This window comes from Gambusia affinis, linkage group LG14 (assembly GCF_019740435.1).
Source record: "Gambusia affinis linkage group LG14, SWU_Gaff_1.0, whole genome shotgun sequence".
Classification (NCBI taxonomy): Eukaryota; Metazoa; Chordata; class Actinopteri; order Cyprinodontiformes; family Poeciliidae; genus Gambusia; species Gambusia affinis.
In genome coordinates this window covers 8,033,408-8,061,400 of record NC_057881.1, presented here as the reverse complement: position 1 = coordinate 8,061,400, position 27,993 = coordinate 8,033,408, and the positions used below count along the sequence as shown (strand labels likewise).

The 27,993-nt window shown below is 34.8% G+C and overlaps 1 protein-coding gene and 1 long non-coding RNA gene across 2 annotated transcripts; one reads left to right on the top strand and one right to left on the bottom strand.

Moving 5' to 3' along the window:
* LOC122843402 lies at positions 1-5,718 on the top strand. The gene is made up of 5 exons (XR_006372705.1): positions 1-307; positions 1,779-1,886; positions 5,244-5,324; positions 5,398-5,474; positions 5,568-5,718. It is a non-coding gene; the product is annotated as an uncharacterized LOC122843402 (long non-coding RNA).
* Positions 5,719-9,188: 3,470 nt separating this feature from the next.
* spaca4l (sperm acrosome associated 4 like) lies at positions 9,189-26,835 on the bottom strand. Its single transcript, XM_044138111.1, has 3 exons — positions 26,474-26,835; positions 12,968-13,078; positions 9,189-11,157 (listed from the first exon to the last, which is right to left on the bottom strand). The coding sequence occupies exons 1-3, from the start codon at positions 26,520-26,522 to the stop codon at positions 10,934-10,936; spliced, it is 384 nt and encodes a 127-aa protein (XP_043994046.1). The 5' UTR covers positions 26,523-26,835; the 3' UTR covers positions 9,189-10,933.
* Positions 26,836-27,993: the final 1,158 nt, after the last annotated feature.

Below are 27,993 nucleotides of genomic sequence, written 5' to 3'. Positions count from 1 at the left end.
AGCAACAGTTGACATGGATTAGACACTGAGATTGCTTAACTACTGGAAATAATTAGCTTATTTATTTATTACTATTTCTGCCTACTGCTGTGGCTGTTTACCCTACTATAGTTTGTTCCCCCTTGATGCGTGACGTCACACAAGCAAGATCCCGCCCCCATTTTACTGCTGGCTGAGTAGCATTGGTTTTACCTGTTAAGTTATCAATATAACGTGCTAAGTCTTGAATCTACGCCTGACATATGAAAGAAAAGGTGGCACAGTGCTTTGCTACAAATTGCCAACACTACAACAACTTGATGACAAGGTCAGGAAAAAGTTTTAAATAAGAAAAAACTTTGCGAGGGAGAGGGAAGTAGTTCAGTTATTCTTGCTTGACACTGAGAGCCGTTGTTCTGGCAGATCGTCATACGCTTGAGCACCAACTGACGGCTATATCTGTCAGACAATAGGCTGTCATTACCATATGATTTTATTTAATCAGCAACATAGAATCATGACAGAGATTGTCATACACTTTGTTATTAACAGCTATATGACATCCTGACATAGCGGTTAACTAGTCAGACCGTCATCAAGCAACAGGAAGGCGAGTTTTACACGGAAGTGTGCTGTAATTCACTGCAGCTACAGCTAGACCCTGCTTTAAATACACTTTGAAACCACGACAAAACATGTTTATCTATCTAGTTATCATTGAAAGCAATTTGTTGACTTATTTATTGACGTAACTTGTCGCGTATGCTGAACTGACAGCTCTTCTAACTGTCGGACTTCTTAATGCGCATGCGCAGGCAGGCCTGCTCTCTGCATGTATGCTATTCTGACGGTGTATGATAATCTGATAGAGCACCGTAACATGTAGGTGTCATGTGGAATTCGGTGTGTTTTGGTTTAGCTACAAAATAAGCGACCCTCATACCAACTCTGACATATCATTAATAGAGCAGGTGTTTAAATTAGCTAATCAACCACCGCAGTGGTAGATTAGCTAATAGCAGCGGTAGCTAATCAACCACAAACATCAAGCCTAAAAACATAATGCCGTAACCGACTGAATGTTATGTTCTTTATGTGGGAAACGTTTAAGTGATTTTTTTTTCTTTTCTCTTTTTCCTTTTTGGTGTCTGATCCTCAAACATAAAGTGGCGTTGTTGTTAGTTGCTATGGCAACGAGTCTTCCCGTAACATAACACAGAGAATGAGGGGGGGAGTGGTTTTGAGTTTTTCTTTAACGGTTTTTCTGCGTTATTTTTTCCCCCTTTTCTGTGGCCCACTGCACTTAATTAATCATACCTACATCTCCAGGTTTTATTTATTTAATGGAGTCATTCTATCGCGGCCACGGATAGCAGGTAAAATAATCGTCTTGTCTGCCAGAGTTGTGCGCATGCGCAAAATTTGCTTCATTTTTAAGTTGGTTTGGCACCAACACAATCTCTTAAATCATAAATACCTGATTTAAAGACGACATAACTGACGTCATGCATTTCCAGGAGAAAGAATAGGTATTTCTTTTAGATATGCTACTAATGTGTAAATGTTAGATTTAACATAAAACAATATAACTCATCAGTAATAATACTTATCAAATTAATTCAATCACATCTCTGTCCAGATAGTTAAAAATAAACTTTGAAATGCTTTGCTGTTGAAATATGCTATACAAATAAAATTTGATTGATTGATTGATTGATTGATGTATTTTTAAGCGTTTAAGGAATTAAAGTAACAGAAAAGTGATAAAAATGAACTTACTGATCTTCTGTGTGTAACAGGTCTGGTTCTCAGCACAAGTGTTTTGGCCACTACTCAGGCAGAAGCCGAACACACTGACTGAGCATGTGTTGCACGTCAGAGACTCCACTGAAAGAAACAAGTATACAGTAAGAAATAATAATAAAAAGAAGAACTCTTTTTAAAGTAACTTAAAAATAGTTAGAAATGTTCATTAAGCAATCCATTACAATCTGTATTGATCAGAAAACAAATATTGTCTACACACAGCCTTATTCTTTCAGATATGTAATTTTAACCATTTTAATTCAGTTATTATATTTTGACAGATGGAATTTGTGTTCATTGTTGCACTTTTGACTTTGATTCAATCAAAAAGCTCTTAAGCAATGTCATATGTTGTCGCTTTACTTCATAGCATAAACACATAATTTAATATTTAATACAGCAGAAGCAGATCCAAAAATGAGTGTTTTTACTCATTTTTGAACTTTTAGCTCCATATTATTCTTTTGAAAATTCAGTGGAGATTAGAATTAGTTTGGACCCCAAATTAACAACAGAGTGATGCTCGTTTTTACTGTTTCAATCACTGATCTCTGATTGAATTTTAATAACAAAATGAAGCTAAACGTAAATCGAGTTCATCCTGAATGCATTGGGTGACCTATTTTTTTTTTGACATCTATAAATCTGATCAAATTCTAAAAATATAATTTGAGCTTTGCAATTATTGTTCATGAATTTCTTTTTTCCAAAAGTGGCGTACAATATGTTTTGTTTTAAGTACAGCAAACACAGTTAAAATGTAAAAACTGAGCAAAATAGTTATTTTAATCCTGTCTACCAATTTCAAAGAATATATTTAATTATTACCCAAAGCAAAGGATGCAATGGCCACGACCACGGCAAAAAAGACCTTTCCCATCTCTGTTTCTTGGTTTGGTTCCTGGTTTTCCCAAAGATAATAAATCCTTTCCCTCAAGGTTAAGGGTTCCTTGTTGTGTTGTGAGGTGTCAGAAGTGATGAGACTGGAAGCAAAGACAGCAATTTATATGCAGATAAAGCTGAAGGGTGGAGGCCCCATGGGGTGTGGAGTTTCAGGGAAGGACAACATGAGAAATGTTCAGCCCAATTACCAGCTCAAGAAATAGGCAAATGAGCGGTAGCTCTGTTTACATCACTATGTTTATATGATCACAATATTAAGCAGCAAAATCATATCTTACTTAGAAACTTTTTTACAAACCCTAAATGTTTTTTAACTGGGCACGCCAAAGATATTAGATGGCCAGCTAAGATAGATTGGTATATAAAAGCATGATCACAGAAAGAGATTTTTGTGCGTTTAATTATCTCAAGATCTACATAGACAGAACATTTTCAAAAATTAAGATGTAAATAAGAAAATTTAAGGAAAGTTTTTATGACTTTTTAGACTGTGGAAACTTTTATCCACCCGTGAAAAATGAATCTATTCAAAGTAACTAGATGGACTCTTGGAACCAATCGGTCCTGTTTCACGGTCTAGATGTCATCAGTTAAAATCGGCTGCTACGTCATTATCACTTTATTGGCTGCTGCTTCTCGGTTTTACAGCTGTAAAATTCCTGTCAACTGAACTTTGTCATGAAGAAAAATGAGGTGCAGCAGCGATGCAGAAACCTGCCGGGCCAGCTGCAAACACTGCTACTGCTGCTGGAATCAAATATTTAAAAATATGTTTATTACTGTTACCACATCCTACAGGACCTCACCAGAGCATGTCAGTTCATAACTTGAAATTGTTGTACAACAGTTTCTCTTTGTTCTGTTTTTGGAACAAAGAAGAGTTAAAATGATAGAAAAGATTAATTTTGTACTAATTTTCCAAAGCCTTGCAGATGTCTTATTAGATTGTGAGTTGCTTTCGTGGAATTATGCAATCCTGTTTGCGATTTGTGACGAATGTTTTCTTAGCATGAAGAGAACTTTCTCTGAAAACACAAAACCTAAATAAAAACATAATATTAAAGGGTGTTTCTTTGTTTATTTCAGTTGTATATTTAGTGCGACGGAGTATTAGGGTATGCTAAGAAAATAGAAATAATACAGTTACGAGAATAAGCTCATACAAGAATGAAGCCATAATATTATATAAAGTCAAAAGATTAAAGTCCTAATAATATTAAAATTGACCAGTGACCATCTTGGTTTGTGTGACAATCGTTTGGTGGACTGGTTTTGATTGGCGCCTGGTTTCCAGTGCTGAAACAGATTGGCGATGGACTGTTTTCAACTTTGAGGTCTTTGGAAAATCTGTCTGTGTTTGGACAGAGGCCATTTTTTTCTTGTGAGATAATTTTCTTCAGCATGTTTTCTTGGCATTTGAATTTAGCATTTAGCTGAAGATTGGGTTTGTGCATCTCATTTTGCAGTTTCATCAGATGTTCCTGTACTGCATTATGTCCCAATTCAGACACCTCATCTCTGGTTTCACACTTTGCTTTATTTGTTTGACATTCTGGGGACTTGGGCAAATTTGCTATTTCTTCCGAGTCTTTAAGCAGGTTCATTTTGATCCTTAAATACCAAAATTTCCATTGTAATTTTTTTGGTCCAGCTGATGATGTACTTTTTAAATATTTAATGATTGATAATTTGGTTAGTTACTCAGTTCTTGAGTAGAATTTTTTACCAAATATCTTTTTACTCTTACTTGAGTAATTTCTTGGATGTCTACGTTCTACTTACCTGAGTAAAAATATGTTGAAGTATCGCTATTCTTACTTGAGTTCTGTCACCTCTGACCTCTGGTGCTCTCAGATTCTTTAACATGAACAGATCTAAAACATCTACCAGAAGCCAAACAACCCATCAGAAATAATAATACCTAGCCTGATGTTTCTTAGGTCCAATAAAAGACAGAATCAACATGCATTGCTTGGTATTTCTCTTCTGAGAACCAAAACAAGCACCAGAACTGGCTGGACCTCTCTGCATGTTTCAGGTTTGAGACGTTCTCAGGTAAAAGGTTTTTGAGTTGAACTCTTTACATCTATTGCTGCGATGACTTTTAATAACTTATTCTCTTGTGAATTTTATTTATTTTCTTATTTAATGGAAACACCTCAAGCGAAATTCTTTTTTTAATTCTCAATTTTATGTGATTAATTTAAAATGTTGGATAAACGTAGCCTTGTAGAAACTCCCCATCCTTCCTGCTGTTGACTTCAAGTCAAGCAAATTAAAGTGAGTCACAAACTTTATGTATTTATGTAGAAATTTACTTTATTAGCTAGAATAGAAAGATAAGTACATTTGATTAAACATAAAAAACCAGCATCATTAAAGATTTACAATCTCAATGATCTCATTGATCAACTTCCATGATCTGACGAGAACATAGATTGAATTTATGAATCAGTCAGTTTATTGCTTATAGATTTACATTTGATAGGGGTTTAGCTTGAGAAGCTAACGGTAGCTGATAGCATGTAGTAATGTGATCACAACATGCTTCCCAGGACGGAGACCAGGACGGCTCCGGTGATGGCGGCGGACATCTTGGTGGTCGGGGCGCCGCTCAGCGTGACGGGGTTGCACCGGTCCGTACCGCAGCAGGCGATCGTGGTGTTGTAGGTGACGCCCAGCAGAGTTGACGACGTGGTTCTGTTGCAGGTAACATCGTTTACACTGCAACCCTGGTTGCTGAAGCCAGCAAAGCTTGTGATGGAAGGGAAACCTGCGGAGAAGATGTAAGGTTTTGCATTAATTTTGCATCACCAACTGGTAATCATGAGCTAAATATTTCTTTAAGCAATAAGAAAGTTTCTTACTTGCTTTTCCAGTGTAGCAGACCGTTTCGTTGGCGCCACATGTCACATTAGCCGGGTTCAAGCAGACGCCAAACACGCTGACGGAGCATTTGTTGCAGGTCAGCGACTCCACTGAAACAGAAGACACAGAAACATAACAGTTTAATTAAAAACTTAAATAACATAGTACATGTATCGTTAAGAAAAGCTTCACCCTTCGTGGGAAATGATGCTGATTTGAAATAAGGTGTGTTCTCAGCTCTATTGTGTCATTGGTATTTCCTTAATGTTGGCCACACCTTAATTTGAGGTGCAGTCAAAGCAAGTTAGACGTCATCTGATACTTTTCACTCATTTTACACAATGCAATTGTCTCCAGATTTAAAAGCTCTACTAGATAGTTTTCTTTTCTTTTTTTTCTTTTTTATTAAAAATTATTTTGACGCAATGAAGCTGGAAGGAAATTGAATTCATCCTGATTGCATTGGGTGAATTACTTTTCTTTCTTCGAGTTTAAAGAATATTCTCAGACATTAAAATAAGATGGTTAACTTTCCTGATTATTGTTCATAACTTTGCATTGTTGTAAATATAGGAAACAGTCAAAATCAAGTTTAAAACATCTTTTTAAAAAATAAAGAAGTCTTTTTTCTGCCGTATGCAACGAAATTTTGTTATGTATACACCCTGTGCATACAAAATGACAATAAAGTCTGTCTAAGTCTAAGTCTAAGTCTACAAACATGGCAAATTGTGTTTTACTAGAATAAGTAATTATTACCCAAAGCAAAGGATGCAATGGCCACCACAACGGCAAAAAGGAGCTTTCCCATCTCTGTCTGTTATTTGCTTCTTGGTTTCGATCCTTTAGGCTAGACGGTATCTTTCTGTCAGGTAACAAGTGGCTGTTAGACGTCAGAAGTGATGAGACTGGAAGCAAAGTCAGAGATTTATATATACACACATGAAGGATGGGTGGGGTGTGGAGCCTCGTAAAAAGACAAAAATAAGAATTTTTCAGATTTGTTAGAGGTTTTTAAAAATGTTCAAAGGAACTTGACCTCATTTTCTTTGGCATTTTGGCTACTGTGTAATTATTTTGTCCTGAGAAAATAAAACAAATAAATAAAATAAAACGTTGAGAAAAGTATATTTTCTCATCCCTATTTTTAGAAATCTGCGACAGACTGGCGACCTGTCCAGGGTGAACCCCGCCTCTCGCCCGGAACGTCAGCTGGGGATGGGCACCAGCAACCCTCCCAACCCCATTAGGGACAAGGGTGTATAGAAAATGGATGGATATGTTTAGAAATGTATGACATCAGCTTATTAATAATACTTTAAAGTAATTGCTTGACCAAACCCTGATTTGAGGTGCAGCAGAAACCAGTTCAGCCTCACCTTCTGCATACCTCAAATAATAAGTAATCTGACGTCTTTCAGGATTTTTCAATTTGTCATATTAACTTTCAGGATAATTGTCTTGAAAAAATGTTTTGAGTGATTTTGTTAATGTTTGAAAAAGAACAATCAGTTTACTCAAAGAAGTCAAGCAGAGATAATGAGTTAATTGCAAGAAAACCAGAAAGTATATCTGGAAAATGTCCAATCTCAGCTTCCGTAGTCAAAGGTTGGCACAATCCAACACAATCAATCTGAACCAAGTTTACTTCTCAGAAACAGTTGCTCAGTATTCCAACAACATGCCTCTATTTTCAAAATATTCAGACCAAACCAGAAGATTTTTTTAAATCAGTAAAACCGGTAGAGATAACTGTGTCTACATTGTTTGTTTGTTGGGCCTACACTGCAAAAACACAAAATCTTATCAAGTATTTTTGGTTTAGTTTCTAGTGCGAATATCTTAGCACACTGGAAATAAGACAAAACTAACTGAAAAGTAACTTTTCATCAAGAAATATGAGCTTGTTTTAGGTCAATATTGATGAAAATGTATTAGTTCCACTGGAAGATAAATTAACTTAGAACAAGACATTTTTTCTCTCCATGTTTTTAATGAAATAATCTGCTAGTGGAACTAGAACTGGGTTGCTAGGCAACGGGCTGGGCTTGGCTGGCGTTGCTAGGTAACAGTGCCAGTGGAACTAGAACAGTTTCATCAACGTTATAAGGAATTATTTATTAAAACAAGCCTCTATATCTTGGTCAAAAGTTACTTTTGAGTTAGTTTTGTCTTAATTCAAGTGTGCTAAGATGTTTGCACTAAAAACTAGGCTAAAATTACTTGGTATATTGTGTGTTTTTGTAGTGTGTCAGGCAGAAATTTCAACACAACGCAAAATTAAACCACTGTAGGAGTGCAACACAACTGTAATCTATCAATACAAGTAGAAGGAATCATTTTCTTTTAAAACTGGCTGTGAATCAAGATATTTCATAATCAGATTTTTTTTTAATAACCCACTTCAGCATTTTATATGGCAGTTTCAAGTAGATATTTCTGGAAATATTAGCAAAATGGCAAATGACAATATTACAATTCATTCACCTGTAAATGTTTCTTACCCAGAGCCAAGGATGCAATGGCTACAACAAAACCAAAAAACAGTTTTCCCATCTGGATTTGGTGTTTGGGTTTTGGCTGAAAGATGAAAATAGAGTCCTTAGACGATCAGAGGCTGCAGGAGGTCAGAAGTAACGAGTCAGTTGGTGAAAGCAGTAATTTATATAAATATATAGCTGCAGTCTATGGGACGAGTGGATTAGCATCTTTTGCCTTCTTTTGTACTTTTAAATAAAGGAGCAGCTGAGGGAGTGAGGAGCCTCTGAGAAATACACGATACCAAGAACAACTTTATAAGAATCTGAAATGTTCTCAGATTTTTTTAACAGTATATTTGTTTAATTTAGATAGAAGAAACAGAAAAGATTAGATTCCTACTTAGGAAATGACAAACCAATTAACTCTATTTGAAGAAAAAATTAGTTCTCCTCTCATTCTGAAACATGTCTTAATAAATTCTAATAAAATCTGTGGTTGAATTATATACATATACGCACACATTTTTTTAAATCATTGGAGTTATACAAAGCTTTAAAATAATTGCTATAGGAAAAAAAGAAAAAATATGTGAGCTGACATTTATCAAAATTGTGATTGTAATATTTTATATTAAATTTGTCATAATTTATTCAAACTGGATTTTTGTCTTAAAAAAGAACTTTTTGATATTAATAGATTCATTAGTTGTGTTTTCTGTTTTGGTAAGATGCTGCTGGGAACACTGGTATCACCAGATCCTGTGTACAGAAGTTTCATAAAATGTTTTAAGGTTTTCTACTGAGACTCTGTCTCGTTATACCAAACTAAATAACACAAGTGTAACCAAGAACTCCAAAGTACTCCTAATGGTGAGTGTGTTCATATATAGAAGTGAATTTTCTTTATTTATTTATTTTTTGTATTTGTATAAAAACTTCAAAAGATTACTTTCAAATACATGTTTTTCACCATGTCTGGTTATGTCCTGACTCAGTTATTCATCAAAATGTTGAATAATTCCAGATTTCTGACGTATATTTTCCATACAGGCGAGTCTTGCTTATGTCATACTGGAAGAGCTGGTCAGTCTGGGAACGTCTCCATGGTGATTTTGTTTAGAAAACACGTTGAAACAAATACCGCACAGCTCATTCGTTCCCATTTTCCAATTTTATTCACCTTTGTCAAAAACAATTTTACAAAGAAACATTTCAACTTAATGTCAGACAAATTTCTGATGTTGAAAATATCGAGGAAACATCCACAGGAGAGGCAACATAAAAAAGTGAAAGTTAACTAAGTAAATGAGTAAATGTGTTAAATGAAACACAACCTAAATATGCTGAACAAACCTTTAAAAAAATCATAAAAACTTTCATCCTACAGTTTCTGATCAACCGGTGTAAACATGTAACTTTGACACAAACATCAAGAAGTTAAATAAAACTGATGGAGTCATGTGTTTTCTGAAATTATTGATAATTTTTAAGATAGAAAAATAAAGATGGGCCTCAAAAAAAAAAAAAAACAACCACCCAGAAATACAAAAAGAAATGTTTAAAAACCAAACTTGTTCTTTTTTATTTCTACAGCATTAATTTTATTTTGAAATCAGTAGGAAGAAATACTTTCCAAATCTTATTCTAATCTTAAAACTAAAATATATACTGACTGAGCCATTAGCTTAGCTTAGCATGTTTAACAGCTAGCTATTGAGTTTGACAATTACTTATGTCTTTTTATTTGTCAAAATAATCTCAGCTTTCTTTCTTAAATACTTGGAATATGTGTCACATGTGCGATAGAAAGATGTGTTTTTTTTTCTATATTGTGAGCTAGCTAGCAAGCTAGCGGTTTCGCAAGTCACCGGTCAAGAAAATCTTAAATTTAAGATAAAGTTTCCAGTTTCTAACATAATGAATTAACATAGAAATGCGTATTAAGCTCCTTTTTACTTTGACTTAATAATACATGTCATTAAAAACAAACTGCATTTTGGGAAACATCTGTTAGTGCATTTAGCTTACAGTAGGTTAGCTAATCTAACTCAGCTAAACCAAACACAGAAAACTTAATCCGATTCTGAAAGTGTATTTGTGTGATCAGAAATACTCTGGCATTCCTTTTAAAAAGATGAGTAAAGAAAAGTGGAATATATGTCATAAGTAAGACAGAAAGGCAAACTTTGTCTACATTCACAGAAAAGCAAACCAGCATTTTCCTACTTATTTTGGCTAACGTCTCTTCTTAAAGCCAAACAAACTGCAGCTTTAAGAAGAGAGTTAAAATCTTTACAGCTAAAGTAAGAGTAAGTCAGACGTATTTTAGTTTTTGGTTTCTAAGATAAAATGCAACAAAGCTAAATTGTTTTCCCAAAATGAATGCACCACATTCAGTGCACCACAACTAGCATTTTGTGCCGTTATCTTACAATAGCTTAGCTTGGCCAAGCTACTCAAGGTAATTGCTGAAAAACGGTTAAAAATGTCTTTAAAAAAATAATTTTTGTGATAACATAAAACTTGATTTGTCTTGGTATTAATGTGTTGTATCTGGATTTTCTTTTTCTATATTTAGGCAAAAGTAAACTAACAACTTCCTGTTTATTTTAGCTAAATCTATCCTATCACCAAGGCTTAAATCTGTTCCAACAAGAGCAAAATGTTTACATTTCAATACAAAATCTGTAAAGAAATGCATGTAAAAACACAGAATTTGTAAATGTATTTCAAATCAATTTGAATTTAACTTAATTTCCAGCTAACATTTTGTTTTTGAGGGATTTAGAAACTTGAATGATGCAAAGATCACTTTAAAACATGCATGAAAAACAAAGGTCTAGTGCTAGAACATGTATCATGGTGGTATGTGTCTGTTAGCTCTTTTTTCTAGATCATTAAACCATGAAATTGGCTGCAAGAAGAGAAAACATGGCGACGGCTGTCAGGCTGAGGGCGGAGGCGCCGGGCAGGCCTGGCGCCGCGTTGCACAGGTCGGTGTTGCAGCAGGTTTTGGTCATGGAGTAGACGGTGGTGTTGGAGCTGCTGGGGAAGTTCACGTTGCCCGTCTTGTTGCAGTTTGCCACTTCAAGGCAGCCCTTCATTTTGAGTTTCAACCCACCTGAACAAGAATAAAAAACACAATTTAGGATTGACTATCAACCAGTAAACCTATTTTCAATCCGTTCCAAAAAAACGTTGTTCATCTTGGGGTCTTTTTGGTGTATTTAAGACATAACTTATTTAAGTATGAGTTGATAAAAATAAAGTATTTGGGACTTTTTGTGTATTGTACAGAAGGCGAGAGCAGACATTTTCTGTATAAAACCCAATGGTTTTCTCAAAAAATAAAGAGTTCATTTTCTGATGGTTTGAGTTAAGTTTCTGGTTTCCTCAAGATAACGCATTCATTTTCCAATGGTCTAATTAATTTTAGTTAATTTTTTGATGGTTTTCTCATGATAATGAGTTAATTTCCCATTGGTTTTCTTAAAACAATCAGTTAATTTCTGGTTGGTTTTCTCAAAATAACGAGTTAATCCATCAGAAGATGATAGTTGTGTGTTAACCCTGATTCCCTCCTTCTAATTCATGTCATCGTGCTGCACATCGTGGTTTGCACAAAGGCATGCGAGCCATTAAAACATGTATGCAGATTAAACCTTGTTTTGTTTGTGCGTGTTTCCTTCAGTGTTTAACTCCAAATGATTGTAAATTCAAAGCCATCACAGGAGACATAATTGCAAAAGAAAATGATACATCAGATTTTAAAATCTTGACTTCATTGTTTAATAATTATTATTAATTTCAGAATTAATAATAATTAATTATTAATTATTTAATAATTAATTAATCATCACTTCAGATGACTAAGTCATCTGAAGTGATGATTTCAGAAAATTTTCTGAATATTCAGAAAATACTCTGTGGATCTTTTCTGAAAGTGCACTTCCTGTTACATTTGAGAGCAGTCTACCTCTGAAATTAAACAAGATTAAGGTTTTGCCTTGCAAAAACATTAAATCTTACCAAGTATTCCTGGTCTAGTTTCTAGTGCAAATATCTTAAAACATGTGAAATTAGACAAAACTAAATTACAAGTAACTTAGCAAGACATAGAGGCTTGTTTTAAGTAAACTATTCCTAATAGATCAGGTCTAGTTCCACTGGCAGATAAATTAACTTAAAACAATCCGTCTCCCTCATATTTTTAGTCAAATAATCTGCCAGTGGAACTAGAATTTGGTTGCTAGGTGACTGGCTGGCATGGCCGCCGTTGCTAGGTAACAGCAAATCAGACAAAACTAACTAAAAAGTAGCTTTTCAACAAGATATTGTGACTTGTTTCAAGTAAATAATTCCTTAGTATTGATGAAGAGATACTTTTCCACTGGCAGATTATTTCACTTGTAACAAGACATTTTTCCTATGTTATAAATTAATTTATCTGCCAATGCAACTACTTTTTCATCAATATCAAGGAAGTGTTTACTTAAAACAAGTCTATTTCTTGCCAAAAAGTTACTTTTAATTCTGAATATACCAAGATATTTGCCCTAGAAACTAGACCAAAGTTACTTGATAAGATTTTGTGATTTTTGCAGTGTGGAGTGTCCTTGATAAAGTATTGGTTTAAATCCAGCCGAGATGCTCTCACTGTTGGAAAGTCCACCAACATGGCCGACTAAAAATGTTCCAAAATTCCTCCACAGTAATAAAAACGACTCAGTGCCAGCTGCTGCAGCCACAAAGGCCGGCCCAACCAGTTACTGGGTATGAGGAAGAACCGGTGGGGCTAATGTTCCACACCACCATGTTCTGTTGATAAACATTTCCTTAAAAAACTAATTAGTCACCCAACAGTTCAGGAATGCAGTTGTGAATGTCGAAGAGATTGTCTCATGGTGGGACGTTTTTGAGGAGTGACTCACCCGATCCCCCTTCACCGCTGAAGCACTGCTCCCCGATTTGACATGTGGTTTTTGTGGTGAAGCAGAGGTCCCACACGCCGATGCTACATTTGTAGCATTGAAGCTGTTGACCTGTTAGGTTTGAGGAGTGAAGGATTCAGGGAAAGAGACAGAAAGGAAGAAGAAGGAAGACAGAGAAACAATCTTTACTTGTAAATAGATCAGCAGCAGATTGTACAGTGAGGTACTGACAACAGAGGAGAGCCACACATTAGGTTCAGAGCAGGAAATTAACAGGTTTCATTTAAAAAACAAAAAGGAGGAAAAGAGCAGAAACTCTCTCAGTCTTTAAAAGGTAACTAAAGTAAGTCACAATAAACACTGACATTATTTTAAAAAAAAAAAAACTTATAAATTATTGGTCCTCAAAATGTATTAATTTTAATTATGCGATTTTTAATTACATAATTAAAAATTATTTACAGCAATATGAACATGCTTTGATTTGAACCAGGGTGTCCAAAGTGCGGTCCAGGGGCCAATTGTGGCCCTCTGGATGATCTGTTGTGGCCTCCCAACCACAGTTCTAGAGGCAAAACGACAATTTTTACATTTCTTTTAAATTGACAAATCTTACTGACCAATAAAATCATCTTAAAATTACAACAAAAAATTGGTATAGCACAAGTTTCTTATTCATTGACCAGGTTTTTGTATTATAGGACCACAAAACATCCAGTAACTTAATTTACCCCACCATAAAAAGTTAAGTAAAATTTAAAAAAATTATTAGAAAACATTCCTGAACCTTTTTATTTTTTGCATCTAAAAAAAAAAAATCTTATATTTGCTTCAATAAAATCTTTATTAAAATAATAAATATGAAAAAAAAATGTTATTTAATTTTTTTTTTAAATTAAAAAAGTTGTGACACTACTGATCGATCTAAACCTAATTTAATTGTTGCTTTGGTTGTTTGTTTAGGATCAATCTCCTGCTGGTGATGAACCTCCACAACCCCACAACATGATGCTGCCACCACCATGCTACACATAGCATTCTGAATGTATTCCAGAAAGTTCACCCTTGGCCTTTAATGACCTTCTTCACCTTCTTTTATAACATACTCTAGTTAATAAATAACAAGGAAAGTCTCTGCTTAAGGATTGGGTGTCTAGCTCTGATAAGAGCTAACTAGCAATTTACCCGTAAAGATAGCTAGAAAACATCTAGCTAGCTAGTTATCTAGATAGCTATCCAGGTAGTTAGACAGATTGCGTTTTGTTCTTTTGTGTCGTTGAGTTACTGGGTGTTTAGTAGAAGGTTTACATTGTTTCACATTTGGGTTTTTCTTCATTCCACAGTGGAGTTTCATCCTCCTGGTAGCCGGAGGCCAAAAGGTACATCAGGTGATCTCTCTCGAAACTGCAGCCTCTGTGACCTAACTGTGTCACTGTGTAACTGTGTCTTGCTATTTAAGTTTTACTTGTGGACACGGTTTATTCTATGAACCTCTTACCCCAGATCTGTAATTACATTCCCAGAGGCTAAGAAATGGAGGATATATCCAAATAGTTTTAGGACTTTAAGGTTTCTTTAAAAACAAATTCTGGCATTAAAAGGAAGCTATGTTTGCATGTAAAAACTCACAGATGAACTCAAGATTAAACTCGCTTTAGGATTTCCTATGATAAAACATTTCCGTGTTGGATTTGTTACAAATTTAGAAGCAGGAAGCAGTGAGACGAGGCAGCTAAAAATACACTAAGAACTGTTGAAACATAAATAAATAAAACACCTGGAGCCATGAAGCTCCTTAACACCACAATAGATTGAGAAAAACTTTTTATTCGGCTGTAATTCATCCTGATCCAAGTCTTGATTTATGTTGGATTAAAATAAACGATTAGTTGCTGTTTGTTTAGAAAAAAAAATCTAAATTTTACTCATGAGTTGCAAATCTTTTTTTTCCACTGACAAGCAACCCAGTGGGTTTAACACTTGATACATTTCAAGAGTTAAAGCATGAAATTGTTGCTGTTTTTACAACAAAGGGCCTTTATAAACTAAAAAGTAACAAATTTACAATTTGTTTCCTTCCTCTGAGATCAAACTTTATTTTTAAGTTCATCTTAAGCAGAATTTACTTTAGTAATGATTGAACTTTGGTGCTTCAAACCAGCCTTCAAAAAGTCCCGATCCTTTACTGCCCCTTTTTGTCCCGACTACTTTTGTTCAGCGGCTGGTGAACGACAAAAAGCTTTAAAAGAAACTGAATTGAACTGTTTTTACTGTCAGGAAGAAGTACGGAGAATGCAACTTTTCTGGCTGCCGACTTTTCATATTCAGTGACTTTAACAACTTTTGTTAAAGCATTGAAACAATGCAACCTGATTTCATCTCACATCTAGATGTTTGTGTCCAAGATATGCAAATTTAGGGACAAACACCACTTTGTGTTGCCAACTGTGGCCGTTTGAGTTCAACAAAAATTGTTGATGAAAATTCACATTTTGGGAGTAAACTAGAAGCTTTTTATAGACTTTAAAAAATGGAGAACAACAAGGCCCAATAATCCTAAATGTAAAATGTTAGATGTGTTATTTATTGTTGTGCAGGCAAAAAAATTTAAAAGATTATATTTTTGAGATATTAATTTGGAAAAAGGGGAAATTGTGGCACCTGAATACTGTCAGCTTGTGAATTTTGACAAAACGTTTGGAGATCCCTGGGTTAAAACTGTAAGATCATAAAAATCCTCGACTATAAATATGACTAAAACAAAGTTTTTTGTAAAGTTGCTTTAAATATAAAACTTATTTTTTCAGCTGGTGAACCAGAAAATAATAGAAACTGAACCATCGCTACATTTATTTTTAATTCAGGATTTGTCTCTGCCGCCATTTTGAGCTGCCCGTTGCCACGTTTACGGTCATGTTTGACACATTGTGCGCTTGGCTAAACACAGGCAATGAAACCGCATGTCTTAGTGGAACCAGTCGGCCCAGTTATCATCTCTGCATCTTGTGACTGATGGAAAGTACGTCATCAAACAAAAGAGTTACGGACTGTTCCTTCCTTTGTGATCCTTTGTTCTGACTTATGAGTCAGAGAGACAAGCGTTCAAATGGTGCACTACTTAACCTTAAACAGGATTGTTTTTCTTTGGTTTATTTACAAATATTTAAATTTCACTGTATTCCTTCAATTTCTTTTATTAAAATAACCCAAGCTCAAGTTTCAGAGTTCCACTTTTATTTGGCTGAAATGATTTAGCCAAATAAACACAAAGCCAAAAACACAAAATCTTACCAAGTATTTTTAGTGTAATTGCTTCTGTAAATAGCTTAGCATGCTTTAAACAAGATAAAATAATTTAGAAGTAACTTTTAAGCAAGATAAGAAAGCAATTTCTTAATATTGATGGAAAAATATTAGTTCCAGTGGGAGATAAATAAGCTTATAATAAGATGTTATTATATGATCCCATGTTTCTAGTGAAATAATCTGCCAGTGGAATTAGAACTGGGTTGCTAGGTGACGGTTTGAGCTTGGCTGGCGTTGCTAGGTAACAGCACCAGTGGAACTAAAACTTTTTCATCTATATTAAGGAATTATTGGACTAAAACAAGGCTCTACATCTTGTTGAAAAGTTACTTTTGTTTTTATTTCAAGCGTACTAAGATACTCGCACTAGAAACTAGACTAAAAATACTTTTTGTGTTTTTGCAGTGTGTATCAAAGTCCAGTGTGTCACCCAGAAATTTCAACACAACGTGAAATAATCTGCCAATGGATAAAAAACTTTTTCATCAATACAAAAATATATTAAGGCCTGCAGTATAAATGTAATCAAATTAATCTATCATCAATTTATAAATTAAACGCAAAAGGATTATAGATTAATTTAAAGAAATCAGTGTTTCGGCTGTTTCTGGATTAGTTTATTCCAGATTTGTGTTAGAAGCTGATCTTTAATGTGTCTTGGTGCCAGCCCGTTTAGTGAGTTATAAACTAAAGTGTTTAAAAAACAATAAATGAGCTGTAAAACAAAAGGAATTAAGCTTGGACCCGATTGAAGGATAAGTAAGTTCTGCACTTCTGAGAAACTTGATGAGGCCTTCAAGGAAAACACGTAGATATGAAATCCAGTCCAACTTCATATCACTGATGAGACAAAACAATGTTTTTTTAGTGCGACTGTCACTTTAAAAATAAATTTGTGAAGAATGTATCAATGCTTAAATTAAGGATTTTTAAAAATAAAAATCTGAAAAGTGTGGCGAGTCAATCTTTCTGTTGAATCACCTTTATTAGAGGAAGTGTCACATTTAGAAACAGGAAGTCGTCTTTGCATAATATCTCCAGCTCAGATTGAGTGGGAGGCAGATGAACATCAAATTTAAAGTTCAATTTAACAGAAAATAATTGGACTTTGACTAGGCCGTGAATCTAAACCATTCCATTGGGTCTCTCTGTGTTTTTCTTTCTTTCTAGCTTTCCTGTCTCTGCTAAATGAAAGGATCCCTCAGCATGATGCTGCCACCATGTTTGTATTTTCAGTTCTCATGTAATCCGAGTATTTTGGTCCTACTGGACGACTTATTTTATCTTTCTGCTGCTGATAATTTATTTTATTTAGTGTGTGGATAATATCCGTTTATCTGCCTGAGCTGCAAAGTTTCAACGTTTTGTTGTTTCTCTTTTCTCCGTTTAGGTAGACAAAGTTATTTATTTATTTTCCCCACCAGGGGGTCTTTTTGTGGGCTCTAGTGTCCCTTATACAACAGTGGGCTGACAGGAAAGGGGGAATCTGAGGGGGGAAGACATGCGGCAAATGTCGTCGGGTCCGGGAATCAAACCCGCGACGGCCTCGTTGAGGACTGAAGGCCTCCAAACGTGGGGCGCGCTACCCCCTACGCCACCGGAGCACGTCCCTAAAGTTATTTATTTAAAAAAATCATTTATTCCATAATTACAGAGTGATTTGTGTCGGTTTATTACATAAAAACTATTAAAACAGTGACTGCTAAATGTTCTAGACTTAAGTAAACAGCAGCCTTGTTGGCATTAATGTTGTAGTTTTATTTGTGCCTTTTAATTCTTTATGTTTGTAAAATGTTATAAATCTTGAGGCAGATTATTTTAATTTTGTGTTTTGACTTTATTTGTGCCTTAAGTGATTTTATTTTTAGACTTAAACTTATTCTATTGTTGTTGCACAAAGAGAGTGAAATTTGCACCAGAGCACAAAGAAAAAAATATTAAATAGATTAAAGTAAACAGAGCAATCACAAGTATAATATTATATACAAATATATATAGATAGTATATTGCTAAATATATTTAACTTTGCATTTTCAGACAGTCTTATTGATGGGATTGTCTTTTTAATAATGTTTGTCAATGTATGATTTCAGAAAATCTGTTTTTTGAGACAAAAACTAGTCCATAGGAAATATTTTTTTAAATAATAAAATGAATAAAAATAAAACATTCACTGTGACATTAGTAGCGTGAACAAACAAATATAAAATATTGACAATATTTATGACTTTGCATTTTGTATTTCCTTTAATAACTTTAGTTATTATTTTAATAATTAAAGTCCAAACCATCCAGAAACTAATTAGTTGATTTAATGAGATGAAAAGTAAAGACGTTGAAGTGATTTTAAATTTTGCAACCAGACGCAAGTTTATGACTGAGAAAATAATCTAATTTTCTTTATATGTTTGTTATTTTCTGGGCAGTGAGACAAAAACAGTGTCAGGTGTTTTCGGGTTGCTGGACCCGCCCCAGCAGAACCTCAGCGCTCAGCTATGCAGCCGGACGGGTCGCATGCCTCTCCTCCCTCTACAGTCTCTGGATCCGGTCGGACCGGATCCGGCACGCCTTGGTGTCTCGGGTCGGGTCCAAACACGCTCTGACGCAGAGCGAGCTTTGTTCCCGGAGACGTTTCTTTCAAAACGAGGCACATAGTTTCCCCGAGGCGGAAAGACGAAATTTATCAAAAGATCATCTGGTGGGAAAGATGAGATAGTTTAATAAAAGTGACAAAAGTAAAAGTTTGTCACTTTTACTTTTATTACTTTTAGGAGCATTTTTACTCTTACTTGAGTAAAATTTCTGGATTTACCCACTGAATGAAAAAACAAACATCCTTTAGTCAAAAATTCACCATAAACAAACAAACCTTTTAATTTTAATTAAAGAAACTGATCTGCAAATAGTTTATTTTCCTAATTTTGTTTTAATTCTCTATATAAATTATTCTCATCCTGTAAAATACCAAAATCTCCTCTTCACGTTACGTTGCGTCTGTCTGGTGACGTAATTTTTAAATATTAAATGATAATTTGCTCAGTTACTGAAGACAGAGACAAATATAGCAACATTTTTACAGAAACGTTTCAACTTCACGGATGTGAAAGCCTGAAATCATCCAGTCTGTTTTATCTACCCTTAAAAATCCTCCACAGTGTTTTAATGTTAAGAAAATTAAATTAATTTTAGATTTCACTGGAACGTTAATACGTCACTTACAGAAACGAGAAACAGAAAGAGACATTCCTTCAAATAACAAAACATCTTAAATTAGAAAACGGGCTGGGCAAGTTTTTGTTTTATTTATTTGTACAAAAACATTTAAACCTTTTTTATTATTATTTATCCAGACAAAACAAACCAACTCATTTTATTTTAAGCTAAATAATATATTAACTTATATATAAAATATATATAATTAAACCATCCTCTTTAACTTTACACTGTTCAATGAAAAGCCATTCTTAACTTTATTCACATTAAAACTTTACTTATAGATAAACTAAACAGAAAAAGTTTTATTTTTTACTTTAAGAGTTGTAAGCTTTGAAAATTCACTTACATTTTATTTTAAAACCTTTAAAATGAAGATGAACTAAAACTGTATTAATTTTTAACTGTTTTTGATTCGATGGCTTTAAATACATTGTTTTGTATTTATTTCCTGATTAAACTCTTCATTTAAGATTAACTTTTAAAGATGTTTCTAATGACGTCTTGATCTGTTTTTTCTATCCATTCCTATCAAATAAAACAACAAATAAATGTTTAAATACTCAGAAATATTAAGTTGTGAGCATGAAAACCACATAAACAGCTACAGAAGTGGAGTAAATAAGTTTGGAGGCCTGGTTGGTGTTACTGGATTGAGCCGGTTCTTCATTTCCTGTTAGTTTCTCTGTAAATAACAATAAGCTCTTCCACGAACAATTCGCTGAGCTGTGGGATTCCCCAGGGCTCGACGCTCGGCCCATTTCTATTTTAATCAGTCTTTAAAAGCCTCGTCATTATGACCTGCTGCTTTTATTTATGTGTGTAAAGGAGCAATTTACACATAAATCACATATAAAAGTTTTTAATTGTCATTTATTCGCATTACGAAGTCATTAGAATTAAACATTTTCCATTTGTAGATAAATTATTTTGTAACACCATCGAGGTGTTGTCATCAATTGTCAAGCAGCACTTACAAATGTCAGCTGGGTGTACTTAGTTTATTCACTGAAAGGCCCTCCATTATGGTTTAATGTTTACTTAATAAAGTGGTTCCCAAAGTGTGGGGTGCGCCCCCTAGGGGGGTCGCAGTGCCATTGCAGGGGGGGCGGGAGGAAATCAGTATGGATGAATAAAAACAAAAAACAAAACAGTTACTCAAAAGTGTTTCACTGTAATGATGGTTTGTAGTTTGTTTTGTTGCAACCTGAAGTGTGAAATAAACTCCAGTGTAGTTTGAAAACAGGTTTTGTATTTAGGTTTATGTCTGGTTGCTCAGTTGATTTTGTTTTCTATTTTGGGGGGATTTGATTGTAATCCATAGGGGGCCCAGAAAATCTTTGGGAACCACTGATTTAATAAATGATGACAAAGTGGAATCTTTTGTGTAGTTTTATAAACTTAAACTTGGATTACAATAATTTCAGAACCCAGTAAAGACCAGATTTAAATAATTACACCCCAACATTAACAAAGGGTGTACTTTCTTTTTGTATGTGGAGAGAAGTCTAAACAAAATCCATTTCTGTTTTTGATTAAAGGTGTGGCACCAATGAGTTCTTGGTATTATGCTGCCCCCTGGTGTTCAGTCAATAGAACTATAAGCTTCAATACTAAAATTAACTCTTCAGAGAAATAAACGTAAAAGACAGTCAAAATAAAAGCAGGTACAGTTAAATTAATTACAGTAAAACAAAGAATAAACAAAATGACCAGTTTAATTCATGATCAAACTATTTTGGCTGCTTTTAGGCACCTTGAGAAACTTTAATGCATCTGTTAAACCTGAGGGCTTTGGTGTTGCAATCACTTTGAAATGGTTTAGCTTCCTGTTGAAACAAGTGCTGTTTTGGGTGTCAACATATTTGTTGCCTGTTTCAGGTGAAGCCCAGAGGGATTGGATCCCAACACAAATTAGAAAACAAAAACAATCCAGTAAAGTTTGACTGAGAATGAGCTGAAACTGTGAGGAGACGGAGAGGCGCTGCATGAGTCAGACTGTGGAAACATTTTAGGTCCAGTCAGTGGGTAAACAAGATCATCACATGAAATATTAAGCAAACATCATTTCCAAAGTTTCTTTGAAGAGGAAATAATTATGTGTACATTGCAATTTAAAAAACAAACAACAGGGGTAATTCAATCTGCAGTGGTGCTGATTAAATACTTTATTTTTTTATTTGATTTGAATGGGATGAAGATTAAAATCTGAAATCTATTTTTTAAAAAGAAGTTATTGTAACGCAGTTTGTTATCATGACAGAGATTAATACACTTTAAATAAGACAAAACTGACTTACAAGTAACATTTCTGCAACATAAAGCAGCTTGTTTTAGTTAAATAATTCATTAATATTGATTCAAAAAAGGTACTGGCTCCACTAATAGTTTATTACACTTATAATAAGAATTTTTTTCCATTAAATTAAAGAATCTACAAGTGGAACTAGAAGTTTTTCATCAATATTAAGAAATTATGTACTTAAAACAAGCTCATATCTTTCAGAAATGTTGCTTATGAGTAACTTTTGTCTTCCTTCAAGTGAATTAAGAGATTTTCAGTAGAGACTAAAGTACAAACACAAGAAAGCAGCAACAAACTAAACTGTTTTTAAGTAACTAGATACAAAGTATATCCCAGGCTTCCTCAGAAGAGCTACTAAATCAACAGCCACCTTGTTTTCTTATTTCTTCTCTGGAAAAGCGGTGACATAACAACCTAAAAACTACCCGGAGGGGAAACTTGGTGCTTACTTTTTGTTGTTTGGGGAAACCTCCCAGTAGCCTGTGACATGTTTAGCCAACATGACTAAAACCATCCACTTCCCTGAACCTGACCACCTGATCAAGTCTCAAGTCATTATCAGCACTTGTGATTCAATCTTCTGTCACTAAGTAACATATATTTAGGCTCAGCAATGTGGGAGTGAGGTCAGTGGCCTGACCTGGAGCGAAGAAAAACAAACAAGATGGGAATATACCGCCCATCTCTTATGGTCTGAAATATGAGAACGAGTCAAGATGGCGGAAGAAATCCCAAGAACAAAACAAAACCAGGACACAATGGTCGCAGGACAAATGGTATATTTGAAGCTCCTCAGCATTCAAAGAATTTGAGAAGACAACTTTTACAAGTTGCAGAATCTCTCAGGCAAGTTGGGACATGATTCACTGATTTTAAAGCATGTGGGAAAAAACTACACTGAACCTCAAACCTGATGCCTCACCCTGAGCTGCAATAACAGCATTAAAGTGGATCCAGCAGAACACAGGCTGCAGAAAAACCTAAGCTCCATGTTTCATCAGTCAGTTACTCACACTGGTGAATCTTTAAAGAAACACATAAAGGTTAAACTGACTCTTCACAGATTACACAAACTGAAGTTAGCATTTGATTATAAAATATTTCTTATTTATTGTGTACTGTGTTTACGTATGTTTATATTTTGCTTTGTAAATAAAAAGCATTATCTGACTCATTTATTGGACTCTGGACATTGGAATTAGCAAATGTATTAACAAGCTACATTAGCTTTAGCCTACAAGATTAAAAAAACTGCTAGCTTTAGCTTAGCAAATATGTCATTCAACTATAATTACTCACACCATTGAATCTGTTTTTATTTTTTTATTAAAATGAGTAGTTTCTGACTGGTTTATTTGTTTCCAGAACATGAAAACTTAGTTTTCATGTTAAAACATTTAGCTAAAGCTAATGTTGTTAGCAAGCAACATTAGCTTTTGCCTACAAAATAAACAACCTGTTAGCTTTAGCATAGCAAATATGTCCAGAAGTGATTTCTTTACTATCCATTAAGCTAATGCTACAAAGCTACAGTTACTCAGTAGATTTTTCAAACTGAATTTTGGATTGGACGTCTTATTAGCATTTGATTTTAAAATATTTTTAATGTAATTTATTCTGTACTATGTTTATGTGTAACATATTATTATAAATTATTATTATAAATGCGAAGTTTGTCAAAAATGTGTTTACTTATTTTTGCTAATCAATCAAATTTTATTTGTATAGCACATTTCAGCAGCAAGACATTTCAAAGTGCTTTACATCATATTGAAACACAGAAACACAATGCAACATAAGTTAAGTCAAGAAGTTGTTTCTCCAGACATTTATTGGCGTTTCAAATTCTGTTACGCTGCTCTTGACGGTTGGTGGTTACCGTAGCAACCAGTAACTGTCAGCTCTCCCCGTTTTCTGTTGCCCTTAGTAACTATTGGAATTAGCTCTATGTTTTCTTTACAAATCTTATATTTTAGCATATATCTTAGACAAATGTAATAATATAAAGTGTTTTATGAGTAATTTTGCTATGTTTTGTATATGTTTAACTGTTATTAATGTTGTCCATTTTAGCTAGGTTTAATTTTAAAATGCTAACGGCTGCTAATTTCTGCTAGCTGTTCATTGGGAGCTATTGGTTTAGTTATTTATTATATAGGGACAGAAGCTGCTGGACTAAAGTTAACCACCAACTTGATTTCCTCTTTTATCAGAATAAATACAGTGAACCTGAATGTCAACCTACTGGACTGAGACAAACATATAAGGATTACGTATGTATGCTTTGTAAATAAAATACACTAACAGAGTAATCTGATATATTGGAGTTGTAATAAAACATAAAATAAACAGGTGATGTTAGCATTAGCCTAAAAAAATCAAAAACTTCCTAGTGCCAAAATTGTAAAAAAGAAAGAAAGAAATCTAAAGATTTAAAACTTTAGAAGGAGACTGAACATTGATTTGTACAACAGTGAAATAAGGAATTTTTCAGTTAGCCACAATAACAACTCAAAACGTATTTATTGTTGCCCTGCCCTCAACAACTCGCAGCATTATGTTACCCATTCAGCAAAAATGGACCAACAACAGGCTTCTTTTACATTTTCCAGTAACAGCTATTCATTTTTTATCATCAAATAACAGCACCACAATCTTTGACATATTTTTGGTAAGTTATGCAAGATGTTTCATGCAGACTACGTAAAAAAATGAACCCAGTTCGAATTGCAAAAATGCCCCAAAAAGTCACAAACTTCCACCAACAAAACAAATTTTTCCCAGACGTATTTGCCTGTTCTGAACTGTCTGCTCTGGGTAACTTTAAGCCATTTCTTGATATTCAAAACCAAACCTCAAGACTCCAGCTTATTCATTATGATGCAAGAGAAATAACTGAAAACTCACCCCACCCCTCCCTGTTGGTGTTGTTTATCTCCCTGCCATCCAAAACAAAATCTGAAATAAAATCACCTGGACTGTGCAACGGTTTCAGTCCTCAGGCAATGGAGCTCCTAAATTTCCAATTGCAACCACAGATGACACCAATTTAACATAATTTAAATGGAAACTTTATTAGGCACACCTCATAGTTGATCGTACAAACAGCAGCTCGGAGAATCATGTGGCAGCAGCTAACTTGATGTCTACACCAAATATGTGGAGAAGAAAGAATATATACATGACTTAAATCTGAGAATTTAAGAAACTACAAGAATTTTCACACTAAACCACAAAGCAAAATGGTGAGAAATAAAGAAAATAGCCATTGAACTTTGGGGGAAATGGGCTAAAACACAAGAAGACCAATAGGAAAGTATATTTAAGTGACTTTGAACATGAAATGATTGTTGGTGCCAGATGGGTTGGTCCTAGGATTTAGGAAACCAATTATTGACAAGGACTTTCACACAAAACTACAGAAAATAGTCAAAAACAGCAAAAATACCCATTGAACTTATTTTGTGGGGGCGGGGAGGAAAGGATATTTAATTGATATATTAAATTGATTGTTGGTGCCAAATGGGATGAACTGGAAATTTAAGAAGCTACAAGAATTTTCATACAAAACCACATAACAATAGTCATAATGGATAAAACAGCCATTGAACTTTAAAACTGATGGGCTAAAACAGCAGAAGGTCAGACCTCGAGCCTCTTCCAACCGGCCAGTAAACGGTTAGGTAAACGTTGCCTGGTCTGATGAGTCGTGTTTTTAGTCGGTTGGACGAGGATTTGGTGTAAACAACCAGAATCCTAAATGCATCGTAGTTTTGGTCACTGGTTCAAACCGGCGGATCTGGCCAAATAATGACGTGGAAGATTTTTACTTGGCACAGCCTGTCTGAGAAATGTTGCATTCATTTATTGCCCCTCTGCTAATGGATACTTTCAGCAGGACAACGCATCAAAACCACCTCAAGTTACTTTGTTGGGCATGAAATGAGTTAATCTGTTCTCCAATGGCGTCAACAGAGACCAGTTCTAAAACCCAGAGAACGTCCTGATGCAACTGAATTAAATTATCTAAATTAACCAGAGCAGACAACTTGTTGAATCTGCATCTTAGCTAGTTAAACCTCATAAAGTGGTCAGTTTTTTTGTTTTTATATACCTTAAAGGACTTTATGGAAACCATGTAATCTTTTCAAAATCCAACAGAATCGTTTATAGTCTTAAAAAATACAAACGACCACACGTTTGACACTTTAAATGCACAGTTAGACACACACTTTAACGGTGTTTTGATCATAATTGGCTTAAAGTATCTTACTTTCTTTTTTTTTAATCGGATCTTGTTATTTCTGACTCATCAGCTGAACACACCCAGCCTGAATCCTGAAGCCAAAAAAATTAATTCAGGACTCTAAACAAAACCAGCCCGACTGAATTTGAAACACATTTTATGTGAAAACAAAGGAAGAGGAAATTATGTGGTATTTTGCATAAAGGTAAATGATATATGTTGTGACCTCATTAACTAAAAACGTGCAAAAATGTTAATTCTCATTTAAAACCTCCAAACTTGTCCTGGGGACGAATTATGGTAAAAATTGTAAACATAAGTAGTAAATAGCAGTGGAAAAAAGTTGATATATTGTCGTTTCTACATGAACTCTGACAGGTCAAACACCGTTATCTCCGATTCATTTAATTGATCAAATTAATTAACCGCTCCTTACCGACTGCAAAGGCAAGTCCGACGACGAAGACAAAAGCAACTCTGTTCATCTTTGGAGAAAAGTTGAGAAAAACAAACAAACAAAACCTTCGCAAAGGAGAAGAAAGAAAAGGCGCTGCGTGTCTGTAAAAACTCAGACCGTTATGATCTGGGAGGAAGAGCGCAGTTTTTCCGACACGGAGGCTTTTATAACCCTCCACCTTTTGGACCGAGACGTCACCGCGATCTGGTCCGGACGGGCGGGCGGACTTCACGGTGGGTTCAGCACAGGTGGATGTGGGCGGGGGTCACCGTACAGAAAGCAGTGGGGGAAGGGTCACCACCTCTGCTTCCGTACATTTGATCATTCATCCAAGTAAGAGTAGCAACATATTTTTTACTCAAGTAATTTAAAAAAAAAATTCTCAAGTAAGAGTAAAAAAAGTATTTGGTAAAAAGTACTGAGTAACTGATCAAATTATTAATCACTTAATATTTAAAAATTACATCAATTAAAAATCTGGAAAAAGAATTTTTTCCAAATCAGTTTCTTTCAACAAAACACGTATTAACTTTAACAAAAACTGCAGCTGTGTGTCTGTTGATGGTGAATTTTTGGTTAAACATGTTTGTTTTTTATTCAGTGGGTAAGAGTTGAAATACTTCAAAATAAAATTATTCAAGTAAAGGTCAAAGTGCAGCATAGTAAAAATACGCCTCAAAGTAAATTTTTTCAAGTAAATGTAACTAGTTCGAGCTGTTTAAGGAGCTCCTGTCACTTTAAATCCAAAGAAGCTGCTGCTGGCCACCCCACTAACTCAAAGTTTACACAAGTGTAACATAGTTAATGTTGTAGAGAATTCCGCTTGTCATTATTTCCAAGTTTGGGTTAATGCGTAATGGGTGAAACAGCACCCCCTTCTGGTGATTGGTAGTGTTAAATATAGTGGACACAGACATCTCTTTGCCAGTTCATGAGAAATGGGCGCGAGGTAGGTTCACTGAGTTAAAGCTCTAGTGAAATGTTATGTTAGCTTAATGCTAACATAAAATGCTATTCTTTGTAAGGTGCTGTATCCGCGGTGATTAACCTGATCCCTGATCAGTCCTTATCCTGTTCCACACATAAACAGCATTTCATCTCATCCTGTCTCCTGGCTCTTTATTAACACAACGCAGAACCGATTGAAGTACCCGATCACAATTAGCGAGGTTACACAAGCATTTAGAAATGGCTGCAAACAAATGCCAAGTTACATAACTGCATCTTTTTGACAAGCAGTAGTGGAGACTCCTACGCAACAAACAAGAATTCAGTAGGTGGTTTCTGAATAGTAGGTTGACAACAAAACACTTGTCTTTTCCAGCAGCCATTGTACAGGGCATGAAGCGGTAAAACCAACTGACCAAACATGCTGGAGCTCAGCTTAGGTTGCTAGGTAACGGCACTGTGTCTTAATGGAGACTTTTGAAACGGCTCATTTTCCAGACACCAAAAAAACATTAACTTACTGTCCAAAAAATGGTGGGATGTTTATTTAA

Excerpts from the sequence above, each read along its gene's own strand:
- spaca4l (XM_044138111.1), bottom strand. The coding sequence starts at position 26,522 with ATGAACAGAGTTGCTTTTGTCTTCGTCGTCGGACTTGCCTTTGCAGTC. Across the intron at positions 13,079-26,473 it reads CGGACTTGCCTTTGCAGTCG|GTCAACAGCTTCAATGCTAC; the intron begins GTAAGGAGCGGT and ends CAAACCTAACAG. Across the intron at positions 11,158-12,967 it reads CAGCGGTGAAGGGGGATCGG|GTGGGTTGAAACTCAAAATG; the intron begins GTGAGTCACTCC and ends ATTCTTGTTCAG.